General features: G+C 38.8%; 2 protein-coding genes across 2 annotated transcripts in view; one reads left to right on the top strand and one right to left on the bottom strand.

The window, feature by feature from the left end:
- Positions 1-17864, bottom strand: part of LOC309338642 (uncharacterized protein) — a 40284-nt gene that overhangs the window by 16804 nt on the left and 5616 nt on the right. Inside the window, exons 3-9 of the mRNA XM_081855967.1 lie at positions 17001-17150; positions 16479-16639; positions 15355-15528; positions 14533-14701; positions 2258-2442; positions 1676-1817; positions 1110-1294 (exon numbers count right to left, since the gene is read on the bottom strand). Coding sequence (XP_081712093.1) covers positions 1110-1294; positions 1676-1817; positions 2258-2442; positions 14533-14701; positions 15355-15528; positions 16479-16639; positions 17001-17150 — 1166 coding nt within the window. The remainder of the gene's footprint in view (positions 1-1109; positions 1295-1675; positions 1818-2257; positions 2443-14532; positions 14702-15354; positions 15529-16478; positions 16640-17000; positions 17151-17864) is intronic.
- The window catches only part of MCM3 (minichromosome maintenance complex component 3), a 368003-nt gene continuing 359409 nt past the window's right edge, over positions 9271-17864 (top strand). The window contains exon 1 of the mRNA XM_081855515.1: positions 9271-9275. The gene's annotated coding sequence lies outside the window, so the exon portion shown is untranslated. The remainder of the gene's footprint in view (positions 9276-17864) is intronic.

Genomic DNA, 17864 nt, shown 5'->3' with positions numbered 1-17864 from the left:
TTAGTTTGAAAGTGTCCAGTATTTCCTGAACTTCCTCCCATTGAAACACTCACACATATTTTCTCTTTAGCATAGTTTTTATTCATTTTCATTTTGAAATTGTTTAACATGATGGCATTAGGGTATATCTTTGTATACATTAGAGCATATGACATGCAACCGTGTGAGCAAGGAATAATAATAACTAAACCGTACATCCTCTCATAGTGCCTAAATCCATTCCTACAAAGGTTATGGGGCCCAGTGAAAACAAAATTCGAAGTATTATAGTGGGTGTGGCTGGATTTTCTTAAGATAGAAGAGAGTTTCAAAGGGGACATTTTTTTCTATTTCCTGGTGAGACCATGGTGACTTCCACTGACTCCAATGTGAAACGGATTAGCTCCCTCTTCCCTTTCAGAGCAGAAGCTAGGCAGAGAAAGTTTTGAGTTTTTCCTCTTGTGGAGATTGAAGGTTTGATTTTGATTTTGACACATTTCCCCCATTTCCATTTTTCATATGACCAGTCAGAATTCTGTAGATGAGGGAAGCCTTAAGCTACCCAGACTCTCAGAGAAAGTTCATTCAGATACAGAGAGAAGATAGAAGATGGTTGTTTAATTCTAAGCCAGAAGCAGAAAGCCACTGAACTAATTGACAGCATGGAGATGCCAGAAGCAAACCCAGTTGCCAGATCTATTATGACAGACTTTTTAAAGAACACAGAGGAAACAAAGCCATTGCCTGACATCAACAAATACAGTTCAGAATCAGAATACATTGCAGCCACAGAAGTTAACATACCCAACTTCCTCTACCATTCCTCATAAGGCATGGTTTCCAGACCCTTTTTCGTCTCGGTCACAATACTCTGCATATCTACTTGGGAATATGAAAGGATATGTAAACATGGGAATAAATGAACCAGCTTTGCTGATTGATCTCTATGCCTCAAGTGTCATAAGAACTCAGGGCCAGGTTTTAAGTAAGAGATGCTCCAATGCTAGTTTCATGGGATTCGACAGTATGGCAGGTAAAGGGGAACACTTAAGATTTGTGACAAACCATGGACCAATTCCACCCATAGGCTACTCAACCCAAATACCCAAGCCAGGAGTTTGTGAGTCTTAGAAACGTGGCAGAGCACAGAGCTGGTGGGGCATGGGCGATGTTGTAAGCCCAATAGCAGGAGTAAGGTCCAGGTCTTCCTGAGATGCTCCAGGGGGTGGCTGGAAGGTGAATTTCTGAAGGAGACTTGTGAAGAAGAGGAAGAGCTCCATTTTGGCAAGAGTCTCACCTATACATGCTCTCCGACCTGTAAGGAGACATAGGCAGCAGAGAAACTGGGTTTAGCAGTTGCTTAATAACATCCCTAATATTTTGAAGCAGAAGGAAATGCAGAGATAAAAGAACAGCTCACAGTGCCCATCTTAAAAGAATTATGAACTCCCAATACTAGCCATTCTGCAATGCTGAAAACTGGGGGGGGGGGGGGTCTTTTCAGCCTGAAGGCCCCATTCCCAGGTGAGCAACATTCCAGGGGCCACACACCAATGGTGGCCAGATCTAGTGGCAGAAATGGCCACAGCAACAGATGTGATTCTTTCATTTGCACAATAGGCTACATTCCAGACATGTAAAAATCCCACTGACTAAGCACACAGTGCAGATATACACAAAAGTAGAAAAGAATTACCTGCAGAGAAAGGCATGAAAGCATCTCTCTTTACGAATTTTCCATCAGAATTAAGAAAATGCTCAGGATAGAATTTATGTGGTTTCTCCCATTGAGATTCATCATGCAACACAGAGGACAGCAATGGTATGATGAATGTGCCCTGCAAAAGCAAAAGAAGAGTTATTTTAAAATAAAGTATATTCCTCTACAATAAATATTGATGTATGTCCCCTGCAAAGGCAAAGCAAGAGATATTTTAATATAAAGCATATGCCTCCGATACAATTAATATTCAGTGCAAGAGAAATGAGATTTGAGTTCATTTGAGAAATGTCATTAGTCTGACAAACTTAACATATAAACCATGATCCCCCACTAGAAATGGTTTAATTTACAACCTTGTGCTCCTTCCCACTGAGATCTGTTTAATGGGTTGAAGCTGATGCCTGACAGCTTCTGATGGGTAGATTGCATGCTTACAGTGCAATCCTATACAAGTCTGCTCAGATGTCACCCACACTGAAGTCTAAGGGGCTTACTCCCAGAAAAGCCTTAAAATATATTGAAACTAGTGGGCAGCAGTTTAGTGAAATGGATCACCTTTGGAATGAAGTAGCCACTGAGGGTAACATCTGTAGCCGTGGCATGTGGCAGGTTGGTTGGGTTAACATTGGCAAATCTCTGGATCTCATGGACCACGGCATCTGTATAAGGCATTTTTGTTCGGTGTTCAATCCTTGGCTGAGAAGATCCAACAACCTTTGCAATTTCTTCTTGGACCTTTACTGGCGGCAACAAAAAGAATGTTTATTTTTCTGCTCAGCTTCTCTCTTTGATTTTGGCCTTTGTCTCTCAAAATATTAATCTCCGCAGCATAGAACTGCCATTAACTGGTTCTCCAATTCCGTTGACTCACAAACTTAATCTCTATAATATGATACAGGTATTTTTAAAACAGGACATTTTAGCCAATAACCTGATACACTGAGGGAGAGAAATTCATCCAGGATGATTATTAAAATATCACTGCTGGGAATATCCTGAAGTGGTATGTTTTACATTTAAAGGTCAAAAACAAAGATTTCGTGATCCTACAGAGCCAGACAAATTTTGGAGAAAATATGGGCAAGAGTTAGCTGGAGAAAGAGCATTTGGAAGGGAAGCTGGACAGGAAGAGGAAGATTCAAGAGAAGTGGAGGTGAAAGAGAAATAAATATGGAGCAGGATGGTTTTGAAAATTCTAACTTGAAATATAAATAGGCTAAATAATAATACTAAATGAATAAAATTGAACATGTTGCAAAGAAGTTAAACTTGGATAAATAAAAGTTAAATAAAAGGGTAGGAAAGGACTTTGTACCTTCTGATACAACAAATAAGAGAGGAGTTGTAATGTGTATAAAACCAGGGAAGGGCCCAAAGCAATTATTCAAAGATGAACAAGGAAGAATATTGATAACTTAGATACCATCACATGGAGAAAAATTATTATTAACGCATTAGGTGTGTATGCACCTAATGAGAAAAAAATACTATTTTAAAAAGAGGCTGGAAGAAATATTATTTGAACATTTGAATGAAAAGGTGATTTGCATGGGCGATATGAATGGTGTAGCCTCCCTAGATTGGGACAGGACTATGAGAAAAAATGAAACAAAAGAAGGCAAGCTACTGAATGCCTTTTTTAGGATGATTGACAATTTTAATTGTCAATAAAACTGACAAAAGTTTAATTGACATTTGGAGAGAAAAACACCCAAAGGACAATGTACATTTTATTTGACTGCGAATTATTCTGCAAGCTGAAAAGACTCTGTATGGACTTCTAAAGATTTGTATTCTAAAGTAAAGAGGGCAGAAATTCTATCAAGAACATTATGAGACTATGACTCTATAATAGTGGAATTAAGAACAGGGACAAGTTTCCCGAAGAGATGGAGACTAAATGAAAATTTATTAAATGATCAAGAAATATTAGAAAAAGTGGCAAAAAATTAAAGGGTTATTTTGAAATTAATTTGAACCAAGAGGCAGATTCAAAGGTGGTATGGGATGCCCGTAAAGTGGTAATGTGGGGTGTTTTTTGTTTTTTGTTTACACAGCAAAGTGCATACAGAAGAAATATGAGAGCAGAAAAAAACAAGAAATTTTAGGAGAAATAAAAGGAAAAGGAAAAGAATTAATAAATCCCTCTCAAAAAGAGATAGCGAAACAGGATAACAAGATGTTGCAATTGCAATATTCAATGATAATAAACAAGGAAATAGAGTGGAAAATTAAATATTTAAAACAGAAACAATTTGACAAGGCTAACGAGCCAGGGAAACTATTATGTAGGTAAATAAAGAAGAAACAAGAAAAAACCTGCATTTATAGAATAAATGCAGGAGGTACAGTTGTGGAAAATCCGAAAGAAATAAGAACATCGTTTCTTAATGGACCTGTCACAATGATGGAATTATAGCAAACTATTTTACACGCAAAATTAGGGAAGGCACCTGGATCTGATGAAGTTTCAGCAATTCATTATAACAAAAATTACAAGATTACCTAATGCAACCTATAAAAGATATTATGAATATCTCTTTGAATATAGGAGCGTTACCCAAATCCCGGAAGAGTGCATACATAACTTTGATTCATAAGCAAAATAGAGATCCAAAGCTGGTTAAGAGCTATCAACCTATTTCATTGTTGAATAACAATTATAAACTGTTTTCAGACATATTAGCTAATAGGTTGAAAACTGTATTAAAAGTGGGAATCCATCAAGATCAGGCTGGATTTTTGCTGGGAAGACAAATGAAAGATAATAATAATAGAAACATAATTGATGTAATAGAATATTTAGTAGTGAGAAATGAAAAACGGGCAGCTTTAATATTTTTAGACTCTGAGAAAGCATTTGACAATGTCTCCTAGGACTTTATATATTTAAAGCTTTGGAATACAGTGGAACCTCTGGTTACGAACTTAATTCATTCTGGAGGTCCGTTCTTAACCTGAAACCATTCTTAACCTGAGGTTATTTTGAAATTACAGTGGTACTTCAGTTTTCGAACATAATCTGTTCAGGAATACTGTTCAAGTTCTGAAACATTCAAAAACTGAGTCACAAATGGCAGTTTGGGAATTTAATAGAGAAAACTGAGAAAAATAACATATACACTCAGTGGAAGCCATTCTAAAACTATAATGTTCCTCAATGAAGATGTTTGGAAACTGAGGTACCACTGTATTTTAAACCAAGAGACAGATTTAAACGTGGTATGGGATGCAAGTAAAGTGGTAGTGTGGGGGCGTTTTTTACACTCCAAAGGGCATAGACAAGAAATAAAAGAGAGCAGGAAAAAACAAGAATTTTTTACAAGAAATAAAAGGAAAAGGAAAAGAATTAATAAATTCCCCTTGCAAAGAGATAGTGAAACAGGAAATCAAGATATTGCAAATGCAATATTCAATGATAATAGATCAAGAAATAGAGTGGAAAATTAAATATTTAAAACAGAAACAATTTCAACAGGCTGACAAGCCAGGGAAACTATTAGCTTGGCAAATAAAGAAAAAACCTGCATTAATAGAATAAATGTAGGAGATAGAGTTGTGGAAAATCCGAAAGAAATAAGAAATTGACACTGAGCTTGGTAAAAGCAGAGATTCTGAACAAATCTCTCTCAGACCATAATCCAGTTACTATACACATAAAATTTAAAAAACATACGAGAGGGAGGTGGAGGATGAATGATGAGGTATGGAGAGATGAGCAAAAGGTGAATAAAATGAGGGAATTGTTGAAGGAATTTTTCAAAATTAATGAGAGACATGGGACTGACAGGAAAATCATTTGGGATACCAGTAAAGCCTATATGAGAGGAATTGGAATACAACAATACAATACAACAAATGGCAAGAATAAGGAAGGCTAAAGCAAATGATACTATGGAAATCAATAAACAGATAAGGGAGAATGAAAAAGAATTGTTGAAAAATCCAAAACAAGAAAGTATAATCCAAAATAATAAAATTCTACAATCCCAACTAATTAATTTAATAAACAAAGAGGTGGAAAATAAGATCAAATGGACAAAACAAAGGTATTTTGAATCGGCAAATAAACCTGGTAGAATGTTGTCTTGGTTAACAAAGGAGAAACAAGCGGATAGGGTTATAATAAGATTATTGAACAAGGAAAAGAAATTACAGATCCGGACCAAATAAAAACGATGTTTAGGAACTTTTATAAAAAATTATATGAATTGGAAGGTAAGGATAAGAATAAAATTAAAGAGTATGTAAGAGAAAACAAAATCCCTGAAATAGATGGTAAGGAATTTAGCAATTTAAACTCGTGCATAAGCTCGGAAGAAATAAGAGAAGTGATAAGGAAAATGGAAACTGGGAAATCACCAGGCCCAGATGGAATACTGACTATTTATTACAAGAAACTAGAAGAAGTAGTAATCTCTAGACTTAAAAAGATGAGATAATGGAAGAAGGGAAAAACTCTGATGTTATGTACTGAAGTTCTCACCCTGGGCCAGCAAGGGGATACTGTAGATAGTTCAGGTCCACATATGCAAATAAGGGATCGAAAGTGACATTCAGTGATTGGCTAGTTACAGAAAATGGTTCCTGTTGCATTCTAGTGGAGCTCTATATAAGCAGGCTGGCTGAACTCTTCAGTTCAGTTCTGTTCCGGCCTGTGAATAAACAAGAGCTGTTTGAAGAACCGCTGTGTCGTCTGATATGTTCACCCACAACTTAACATCTGACTCTTGGCATGAAGCGTTGATAACCATACAGCGGTACCTCGGGTTACATACGCTTCAGGTTACATACGCTTCAGGTTACAGATTCCGCTAACCCAGAAATAATACCTTAGGTTAAGAACTTTGCTTCAGGATGAGAACAGAAATCGTGCAGCAGCGGCACAGCGGCAGCAGGATGCCCATTAGCTAAAGTGGTACCTCCGCTTAAGAACAGTTTCAGGTTAAGAACGGACCTCTGGAACAAATTAAGTACGTAACCAGAGGAACCACTGTACTACCAAAACAAGGAATGGACCCAAACATTATAAAGAACTACAGGCCAATTTCACTATTGAATATTGATTACAAAATCTTTGCAGGTGTGTTAGCAAATAGATTGAAAAAATGCTTGAAGAGAATAATAGGCAAGGATCAGAATGGGAGACAGATAAAAAATAATACAAGAGTAGTGATTGATCTAGAATATATTGATATGAAACCTAGTAAAAAGGTGGCAATGTTACTGGTAGACGTGGAGAAAGCCTTCGACAGTGTGGCCTGGAATTTTCTGGTCCACACCGTAGAAAGTTTGAAACTTGGGAACAAAATTTTGAATGGTATTAAAGCGATTTATGAAAACCAGAAAGCTAAGTTAATAATTAACAATGAAATAACTGAAGAATTCCAAATTGAAAGAGGCACCAGACAAGGATGCCCTCTATCCCCACTTTTGTTCATTGTGATGCTGGAAACACTCCTAATAGCGATAAGAAAGGACCTAAAAATCAAGGGGATTAGTCTAAGCAATAGACAATTTAAAGTTAAAGCATTTTATTATTACAGAAAATCCAGAAGAAAGTATACAAGAAGCCCTAAAGAAATTGTTTGAGTATGGAGGAGTATCAGGCTTCAAGTTAGATAAAGAAAAATCAAAATTATTAATGAAAAATATGAGGGTAAAGGAACAGGAAGAATTGGAAAGGGTAACAGGCCTTAAAATCACCACAAAAGTAAAGTATTTGGGGATCTGGATCACAAATAAAAATACCAGTTTGTACAAGGATAACTAAGTGGAAGGAAATAAAAGGATATTTAAATAAATGGAATATATTGAACTTGTCTTTATGGGGTAGGATATCCTTGATAAAAATGTCAATTCTCCCAGAAATGCTCTTCCTTTTCCAGACGATCCCAATAATTATTGGGATAAAATGTTTTAAAGGCTGGCAAAAATGAATAAAACATATAATAATAAGTGCTGGAGATGTAAGAAACTAAAAGGAACCTTCTACCGTATGTGGTGGACTTGCCCCAAATTGGGAAATTTTGGAGCATGATCCACGAAGAAATAAAGAAAATACTAAGAATATCATATAGTAAAAGGCCAGAGGCATTCCTTTTAGGGATTTTAAATGATGATATTCCAAAAGACAAAACTATTTTTTTCTTATACGCAACGTCTGCAGCAAGAATCCTGGTGGCTAAGTATCGGAAAGGGAATCAGTTACCCACTGATTTTTGTATGTTGGTTTTGTGTATTGTTATCTTTCGATATTTTTCATGTTGTTGTTGTTGTTGTGTGGAAAATACTAATAAAATTTATAAACATGTAAAAAATTAAAGAAATCAATTTGTGAGTTTTTATACAGAACTTTATTGAGGCAAATGAGGCAATTTGGAAGAAATGGGTAAATATTTAGAATACAGCAAACTACCTAAGATACCAAAAGATAAAATGTCATTTCATAATGGACATGTCACATTATGAAGAGTGACTAGTGGGGTGCCACAGGGTTCTGTCTTGGGCCCGGTCTTATTCAACATCTTTATCAACGACTTGGATGATGGACTCAAGGGCATCCTGATCAAATTCGCAGATGACACCAAACTGGGAGGGGAGGCTAACACCCCAGAGGACAGGATCACACTTCAAAACGACCTTGACAGATTAGAGAACTGGGCCAAAACAACCAAGATGAATTTTAACAGGGAGAAATGTAAAGTATTGCACTTGGGCAAAAAAAATGAGAGGCACAAATACAAGATGGGGGACACCTGGCTTGAGAGCAGTACATGTGAAAAGGATCTAGGAGTCTTGGTTGACCACAAACTTGACATGAGCCAACAGTGTGAGGCGGCAGCTAAAAAAGCCAATGCAATTCTGGGCTGCATCAATAGGAGGATAGCATCTAGATCAAGGGAAGTAATAGTGCCACTGTATTCTGCTCTGGTCAGACCTCACCTGGAGTACTGTGTCCAGTTCTGGGCACCACAGTTCAAGAAGGACACTGACAAACTGGAACGTGTCCAGAGAAGGGCAACCAAAATGGCCAAAGACCTGGAAACGATGCCTTATGAGGAACGGCTAAGGGAGCTGGGCATGTTTAGCCTGGAGAAGAGGAGGTTAAGGGGTGATATGATAGCCATGTTCAAATATATAAAAGGATGTCACATAGAGGAGGGAGAAAGGTTGTTTTCTGCTGCTCCAGAGAAGCGGACACGGAGCAATGGCTCCAAACTACAAGAAAGAAGATTCCACCTAAACATTAGGAAGAACTTCCTGACAGTAAGAGCTGTTCGACAGTGGAATTTGCTGCCAAGGAGTGTGGTGGAGTCTCCTTCTTTGGAGGTCTTTAAGCAGAGGCTTGACAACCATATGTCAGGAGTGCTCTGATGGTGTTTCCTGCTTGGCAGGGGGTTGGACTCGATGGCCCTTGTGGTCTCTTCCAACTCTATGATTCTATGATTCTAGATGGAATTACAACAAGCAAAATTACAGGGTAAATTAGGGAAGGCACCCAGACATGATGGACTTTCTTCAAAGACTCTCCTCCTGCAAGAGAGGGGAGTGGTTGTGGTTGGGAGCCGGACTCCGCCTCAAGCAGGGGGCGTTAGCCCCCTGCCCTCCCACTCACCTGGCTGGCGCCTACGCCCACGCCCACGGGCAGGCACCCAACCAGGTGCCTGCGAGGGGGCGTGTTTAGCAGCCTGAATTGCTGCGGCACCAGCCTTCCGGTCTCACTTTTCGTCGTCCCGTCGCGAGTCATCAGCTAGGAGTCATCACAGTCATCACAGGGAAGAGCCACAAGGTTTGGAGTCGGGGGGGGGGTCTGTGTGTGTGGAGGCTGCCTGGTTCCTGGCTTGCCTTTTAACTTTAGGAGGCTTGCGTGCGCTCATTGATTTACTGCTTTTAAAAACCCAGGCATCCAGGTTTGCCTTGCTGTGTCCTCTTTTCCATGTAAAAACCTACATTTAACCTTCTATTTCCCCCCACTCCTGGTGCTTGATTTGTTTGTGTGGTCTAAGTGCGAATTACCTTTCTTAAGCTGCAGCTTGTTCCCTTGCCCAGCACATGCCCCCAGTGAGGTCTGAGTGTGAGTGTGGCTCCGACTTTCTTTCTCCCTCGTCTCCCCGCTTTCCTTCCCCTACCTCTGCCTTGGTGGCTGTGCGTTTTATTTTAATTTTTGGCCAGGGTGCTTGTACGTTTTCCCCTCTATTGCCCTTGCCTGTCCGATTGCGTGGCTGGTCTGGGTGACTGAGTGGGTTTGCCTTACATTTTAATTTGTTGGCCAGGGTGCTTGTGCGTTTTCCCCCTCCATTGTCCTTGAGAGCCTGGATAGCTCAGTTGGTTAGAGCATGGTGCTGATAATGCCAAGGTTGCAAGTTCGATCCCTGTATGGGACAGCTGCATTGCTGGGGTTGGACTAGATGATCCTCAGGGTTCCTTTTCCTGTTCCTCTCTAATTTTAAGTCGTGTGTGTGTGTGCTTGCAGCGTGTGTTTGTGCCTGCCGTTTATTGATTTATTACTCTTCTAGCGAGGGTTTAATTTACCCTGCCATCCCTTCCATTGGTACCACTTAAATCGGGAGCCCCCTGTAAAATTTTAAAGGCTGCCGGGGCTTGGAATAGACTGTGCGCTTAAACCTCACCCCTCTTGGTTTCTCTAAGCCTCCCCCTTCGCTTGATGTTTGGGGGAAGAAATAAGGCAAGGCTTATGCAGCTGATGGACTATATGCAACTGGCCGAGATGACTGGCAGAATCCGTGATCTGGGAGAAGAGAAGATGGAGGAAGACTGGGAGAAATTCAAGATGTATCTACAAAAACATTGTAATTTGGTTGAATGTTAAGAAGGATGCTAGATTATAAAAAATTGGCCACCACTAAATTAGATTTAAATTTGATGATAAGTGAGACTAAAGAAAATATAAAATTGTTTGGAAGAAGTGCTAGATTATATTTGAATGAGTGGACATGAGATTGTAAACAAGTTGATAATTTGTTTGGAAAAAATTTTTAACGATGTAAATGGGAGCGGGAGACGTGAGGGAGTCCAAAGAAGTGATGAAATTGTTGTGATAGAAGTAAGATCGTTTATTATTTGTGCATTTATATTTAAAAACTTTAATAAATATTTATAAAAAAAAAAAGAAATAAGGCAAGGCTTGGGGTGAACAATTCAGGGTTTCTGATCAGGGAACCATTCATCTGCACTGCACATTTATACGTTTAGAACCTTTGAAGGTGTGCCTTTGCCTGGTTCTTGTCATTGGCTTCATTTGCCAGAACAGGCTCCCTAAAGAAAACCGCTTTTAAACAACAACAACAAAAAAGGTTACGGCTTATAGTACCTTACTGAAAAGTCCAGGTTAACCCACGGTTTATATTTCCACTTCATTTTGGCTCACTGTAAAGGACAGCTATTTTCCTTTTCTTCAAAAACTTTTTCCTTGCCCAGCATGTTCATTTTACTCCCTCCCCCCCTCCTCCCTCCCAACTCCCCCCCCATGCTTTCCTTCTCCTCCCTCCACCCCTCCTCCCTCCCTACACCCCCACCCTTTCAGGAGATACATCGGTCTTTGGAGTTCCCTTTGCTTCTTGCCTGAGTCATCACAGTTACCAGACAGGTTTTTTCAACTGCTGGGGCAGGCTTGATTGCTCTCTGAGTGACCGGCAGTTTGTGATGCATTGTCTTAAAGCACCTGGAGTTCAGCAGCTCTAGTTGCATTGTCAGTTTAACTAACCAGCAGTTTGACCAATTGCAGTCTTTTGTCTGTTTAAGCACCCTTATTTCCCTCAACTGGTCTTGAGTTGACCTTGTGGGCAAAGATTTACTTTTCTTTGTTTGGCAAAGTTTCCTTTATAAAAAAATTCCTTCCAGTAGCACCTTAAAGACCAACTGAGTTAGTTCTAGGTATGAGCTTTCGTGTGCATGCACACTTCAGATACACTGAAACAGAAGTCACCGGACCTTTCTATATAGTGAGAAGGTGGGGAGGGGTATTACTCAGAAGGGTGGTGGTCAGTTGGTCTTTAAGGTGCTACTGGAAGGAATTTTTTTATTTTGTTTTGACCATGGCAGACCAACACGGCTACCTATCTGTAACTGGAACTGAAAGTTTCCTTTGTTTGGTAGAAGTTTCCCCAGCAGTGAGATATTCCCCTTAAGAGCAACCTCACCCCTCCTTTTCAGAGGGCCGCTGGTGTGGGCCTGGAATCTTATTGATTTCCTTTTCTCTTAATTTGGCTGCAGCTTCTGAGCATCTCCTTGTAAGCAGTTATTTTCAATTCTGTTTGATTACTTGGCATTGCTTTGCACCTAGATTTGCCTATCATTTAAAAGGGGCAACTTTTTATTGTAGGCAATTATCTTCTAATTCTGTCTGACTGCAGTTGGGGTTGCTTTGTGTATGGGATTGTTCCTTGGAGCCAGGTGCTAATATGTAGCTGAGTGCTGCTGCTTGAACTCTTGCTGGGTTGTGATTTAATAAATATAAATAAATACAAGCGGTGCAGTTAAGTGACGTATAGCTTGTTCATTTTGTCAGCAGTTACGCGGAGCAATTGATAATAGTAATTCCTACTCATAGCTATAAATCCATTGGCTATTAATTGAGATACTATCGATTAATAATTAATTCATCAACCGTACTCCGAACTTTATTGATGCACAATAATTGTATACTAACATTTAATTACAGTCACGTTATTAATTGATTGGTGATATTAATACTAATTAAAAATAACAAATAAAAATAACAAATAAAATAAATTTGAAAAATAAACAAATAATAATAATAATAAATAATTATAATTATAAATAATAGTAAAAATAAAATAATAATAATAATAATAATTTATAATATTAAAAATATAAATAAATAAATAAATAAATGAAAATTAAATTTTAAATAAAATAAAATAATTAGTGATGAGGGGAGGCGCAAAAAGGAAGTCAGCCCCCCCCCCCCGTCGTAGAGGAGTTAAAGTAAAGGATTTGACAACTAAGATCGAGCGCAACCCTATTTTGACAAAGTTACTAACTTCGCGATGGAAAATTACAAGACTGAGCTGGAGGAGAAAAGTGGAATTGAATTAAAAAGCAACCCCCCCCCCGGAATCCTGGGAGTGATTTGTGAGAGCGCAGGGAGAAGAGAAAAAGAGGTTTTGACAGCTGTCAAAGAGCTGTCAAAGCGGAAGAACAAAAATGAGAACTTTGTTACGAGGACTTTGCCGGTTACATTTGTTATAAATTGGATATAAATTGTTTAAAACAAGGAATAACAAGTTATTTTGACTGGTGGGCGTGATCTGGAAGGGAATTGAGTTATTGCAATCCATCTAGAGGAGCTGAGGGATATTACAAGTATTGTTGGCTTGGAATTTGAATAGAACTTTTTATCTCCTGGGAAACTGCAGAAATGGAACACTATTTTGTCTACAGAGGTCTACACACTAAAGGAGACAATAGATTTATCTATTGAAGAATGGAAGGGACTTGGCATAATGTTTTGTTCCTGAATAACAGAGCCTCTGCAGAGGAATTAGAAGTTTTTGGAATTAGAACATTTGTGCAGGAGAGCAGGAAAAAAAAAAAAAGGAGGAGAGAGATCAACAAGAACAACAAGAATTGGATAAAGTTGGAAGTGGGAACATTTGGGACATCCAGATTTGAAAGGTCTAAAGAAATAAAATTGGAGTTTTTACTCCTAAATATAAAAATCTGGATGGAAGAAATGGGCCTTTTTGAGATAGACTCCTTCCAAGATTGGACATTCGAAATTAAAGATGACTGGTAAAGGACTATGGCCTAGATAGATGTGGGAGCTCCAGGAAGACATCAGACGTTGATGAACATTGGGAACGTAACCGGGAAAGGGGGGAGGGAAATTTGGAATCCAAAGGGCGTAAAATTATATTTGATTATCTTAATTATATTTTATAATTTTATCTTAATTAATTATATTTGATTATTTTAATTTGTATTGTATATTAAAGGGGGGAACGCGTGGAAGGGAACAGGTCGATTTTAGGGGATGGGAAAATATTTTTAAAATTGGGCTAATGATAATAAGTTCAAAATCTGGGATAAGAACTTGCTGAATTTATTTGTAAGAATTGGAATACAAGAGGGGGAGGGGAGGGGAAGTCCTGGAAAGATGTTATTGAAAATAAGATTTTAAATTGGGATGTTTTGTTCTTTTTATTTTGTTGTAATTGGAAATTTCTAATAAATATTATTAAAAAAACCCAAAAAAACAGAAGTGTCTTTGGACGATGCCGGCTCCCGGCCTCTTGAGGGAGATGAGCGCACAACCCTAGAGTCGGTCACGACTGGCCCGTTACCTTTACCTTTAAACAGTATATAAATTTATTTATGTATGCAACCATAGCTGCAAGAATGTAATTTGTCCAAAAATGGAAGGAAGAAGAGGTCCCGACAAGAATGGATACAGAGGTTGAAACTTACCGTGAGAATAATATATCAAGATAACCATTTTTTTTTTTTAAAAAAAGAAAGGAATGGAAATGATTTATTGAATATTTACAAGCAAACTGTAAACATACTAAGACATTGGCAGGATTAATGTAAAAACCTGCAGATTCAATATATATATTGGATATATATGGGAATATATATCTAAAAAAATATGTTGAGATAATTTAGAGTATGCAGGAAGATGAAACGAAATGCAAAGAACCACAGAAAGAGGGTGAAGCGAGATCAGATTAAAATGTTTAACTTATGATTGAATATTATAAATATTTTCGCTCTTTGATAGTTACATATAACTGGAATTAAGCTTTCTCAGAATGATGGGAGCCAACCCAATGAAAAACACTCACTCTGAATTTCAGGATATTTCATCATTAGTAACAGTCCCCAGCGCAGTGTGGTAGAAATGGTCTCCATGCCAGCAGCAAATAAGTTGGCCACAATAACTATTAAGTTTCTGTTGTGGAAATAAGCATTCGTCTTGTTTTTCTTCTCCTCCTGGAATGCAAAGAGTATGAACTGGTTAAAACAAATGGAGTGAGAAAATTTCATGTGCAAAGATAAGAATGAATAACTAAGTGGACCTAATGATCCAAAGTATCATTTCATATCACCCCAATCACTGAGCAGTGAGAGATTCCAGGTTTGTCAGACTATGCCATCATGGTGGTATAGGGTTTATTTACACACATATATGTTGTTGTTGTTTAGTCGTTTAGTCGTGTCCGACTCGTCGTGACCCCATGGACCAGAGAACGCCACGCATATATATGTGCATGTAAATACATATACATATATATATATATATAACCCAAGCCTAAGATGGAGGGGCTCAGCATCAATACCCCAAAACGTCTTGCTCCTCCATAGTCACAGCTGAGAGTGGAGATCAGGGAAGCTTGCCAATCCAGCTCCTTGACCCAGTTTTCTTGATCAGGGATTTTTTCCCCCAGAAATGCTGTTGAGCATGCAACCTTTGCCCCTGCAGAGGCAACTTCTGTACACATTAACAATGGCTGACTATTGGGAAATGGTAGGAAGTATGCCATGTTGGTCCCTTCTGAAGTGAGACTTCCTCACTACTCCTTATGCATTCACTTGCAAATATACCCTGAAAACACGAATCGAAAATGTCAACGTTTATTCTGCTCCAACTTAAAAGATTCCATTACCTCTTGTTGTCGGATAAGAAATGTGTCAATAAAGCTCCTCTGGTCATTTTCATCCAGATCTCTGAGGTGTTTTATGAAGGTGGCATTTATGAAGGCAAACAGCTCATCTCTGTTTTGGATGACAGTCTTACGAGCCCCCAAAAGAAAACCAAGAGCAGGAAACATGTTATACAGCTGAAAGGATAAAAATGTGAAAAAAGAAAAAGAGACATTAGGAAAGCTCAATGCAGTTCTCTCAACTGCGTCTCTCAAAGCATGGCTGCCCAAATACAAAACAAAGCTCTTGAATGCCATTTGGAATGGGGGGTGGGCTACCTCAGGACAGCATAATTTATGTGCAACCCCGGGTTAATAAGCTATGGCAGTTCTCCTCTGGAGGTTCATCTTCAGAGAAGGAGGTCTGCCCTTGGAGGCCCCTTCTGAGCCATCATAGAACAAACAATCACTTATTCTTCCTTGTCCTTGGAGTCCCATGGCAGTGAGGCCAGGAAGCGTGTTGTTACAGCTAGGTCTCTCCCACAAATGCAAGACAACACTGGCTGTTAATTGCTAAAACAACAAACTAGGACGGAGTTCCTCTACTCATCGTCCTCCCCAGAAGATACAGTTGCCCAGACTGAGCTCCTCCCCCTTCCCCAGAACGGAAGCCCCCACCTTTTCTTCCGGTGGCAGCTCTGCCACTTTTGAAATCCTACGAGATTTGGCAGAAAGTATTTCCTGCATTCCAATGTCTTGCCCACTATTGGAGTTTTCACACCCCTGTCTGTCCCTTTGGTCAGAGCTCAGATTACAGCTGCTTTCCCCCTCCTCTCTGCTTTCTGCTGTTAACTGTCCTCTCCCTGTGCTTCTTCTCCTCCTGTCAGAATCTGAGCTTCGCTGACACGTGTTTGCAAAAGAGACTTTGTTGTAGTTACGAGATGACTGTGCCGTGTGAGTTTTCTAAATATTTCGAATCACCAGCAGGTATCCCAAGGTATCAATATTCTGTGTTTTGTAGTGAATCCTGAACAATATACAATAAACATGTTGCCCTGCCCATTTTGCACACACTGCCATTACAATGGACTGTTTGTTTGTTTGTTTGTTTGTTTGTTTGTTTGTTTTAATTGGAAAAAATAGATTACCGTGACTGAAGGGCTTCCGAAAAGCCGGATGTTTTCATTGATCAACTTCAGAAGTCTTATGTATGTGGAATCTTCATAATCAAATCGCTTGTCTAGTAGTATGGACACTATAATATTGGCAACAGCTGCATTCATAATTGAGGTGGTTTCAAATGGGTTACCTAGACATAAACAAGACAGTTAAAAAAAAAATATGCTGTTGAAATTCCAAGTATGGAAAGGGCATTGTTTTTAAGTCTGTTCTTTGTTGACTTAAATCCCTACTGGCAGCTTCCCTATGTGTAGACCTCATTTATCAAAGAAACTGATCCTAAGTGCTGCTGGATGTGGCCATAGCTGGGCTAAAAAATGCTTGGAAGTCACAGGAGTAGTTGCAGTACAATATGCACATTACAGGAACAGACCAATTCCAGGGAACCCTGGGATCTGTGCTTCTGGAATTTAGGAATATGTAACACAATAGTCTTGGCACCTTTAAACTATGGTACTGTAGCTATGCACCAGAGGAAAATACCAACCCACCTTCGTAAGATTCAAAATTCTTTATCAGGACACTGCATTCCTCAACAATTCTATCTTCTATGGTCCTCTTTCCCATTCCGTAATCCCGTAATGTGCTTAAAGCAAAACGCCGCATCACTTTCCAGTTCTCACCATTAGACAAAGTTACACCTAAAAATGGGAGGAAAGGTTTTATGTCTGCATGGCCATTGCACAAAAATATCAATAAATTGTGTTCTGCATTTCTTCCATGGAACTGAGAATGGATCCCAGCTATTCTCTCATTCAGACTTCTGAGCTTTGACAAAGTAGCTGGCAGCTGTGCCATCAGAGCAAGAACTGAGTACACATTGAACAATATTTTCCATTTCAAAGTGTAGGATAGAGTAGAGGGTGGTTTGTACATGTCAGGGATCCCAGCAGAACTTGGGCAGATATTATGTCTCCTTCATGTTTCCTCTTTGTATAGGCTGGGCAAGAAAATGGTGTGTGGCTTTGACACTACAACAGCCAGAAGCCAGTACAAAAAGAGTTTTGGAACTAACTGAAATATTTGGTCAAGTAGCAGGTTTTAAATTAAACAAACATAAGACAAAAGTCTTGGAAAAAAATCTAACGATGGGGGAAAAAGATAGCTTTCAAAGAGAAACCGGTTTGGAAATTGCCAAAAGAGTAAAATATCTGGGGGTGAACTTAACATCTAAGAATGTGAACTTATTTAAAGATAATTATGAGAAATGTTGGTTGGAAGTGAAGAAAGATTTCGATATATGGTCTAGGCTGAGACTTTCCTTGTTAGGCCGAATTGCTGTTATCAAGATGAATGTACTGCCGAGATTGTTATTTCTGTTCCAGACACTGCAAATTTTAGACAAGATGGATTGT

This window comes from Podarcis erhardii, assembly GCF_964252035.2.
Source record: "Podarcis erhardii genome assembly, chromosome: 3".
Classification (NCBI taxonomy): domain Eukaryota; kingdom Metazoa; phylum Chordata; class Lepidosauria; order Squamata; family Lacertidae; genus Podarcis; species Podarcis erhardii.
The sequence above is the reverse complement of the archived record's forward strand: the minus strand, read 5'-3'. Positions and strand labels throughout refer to the sequence as shown.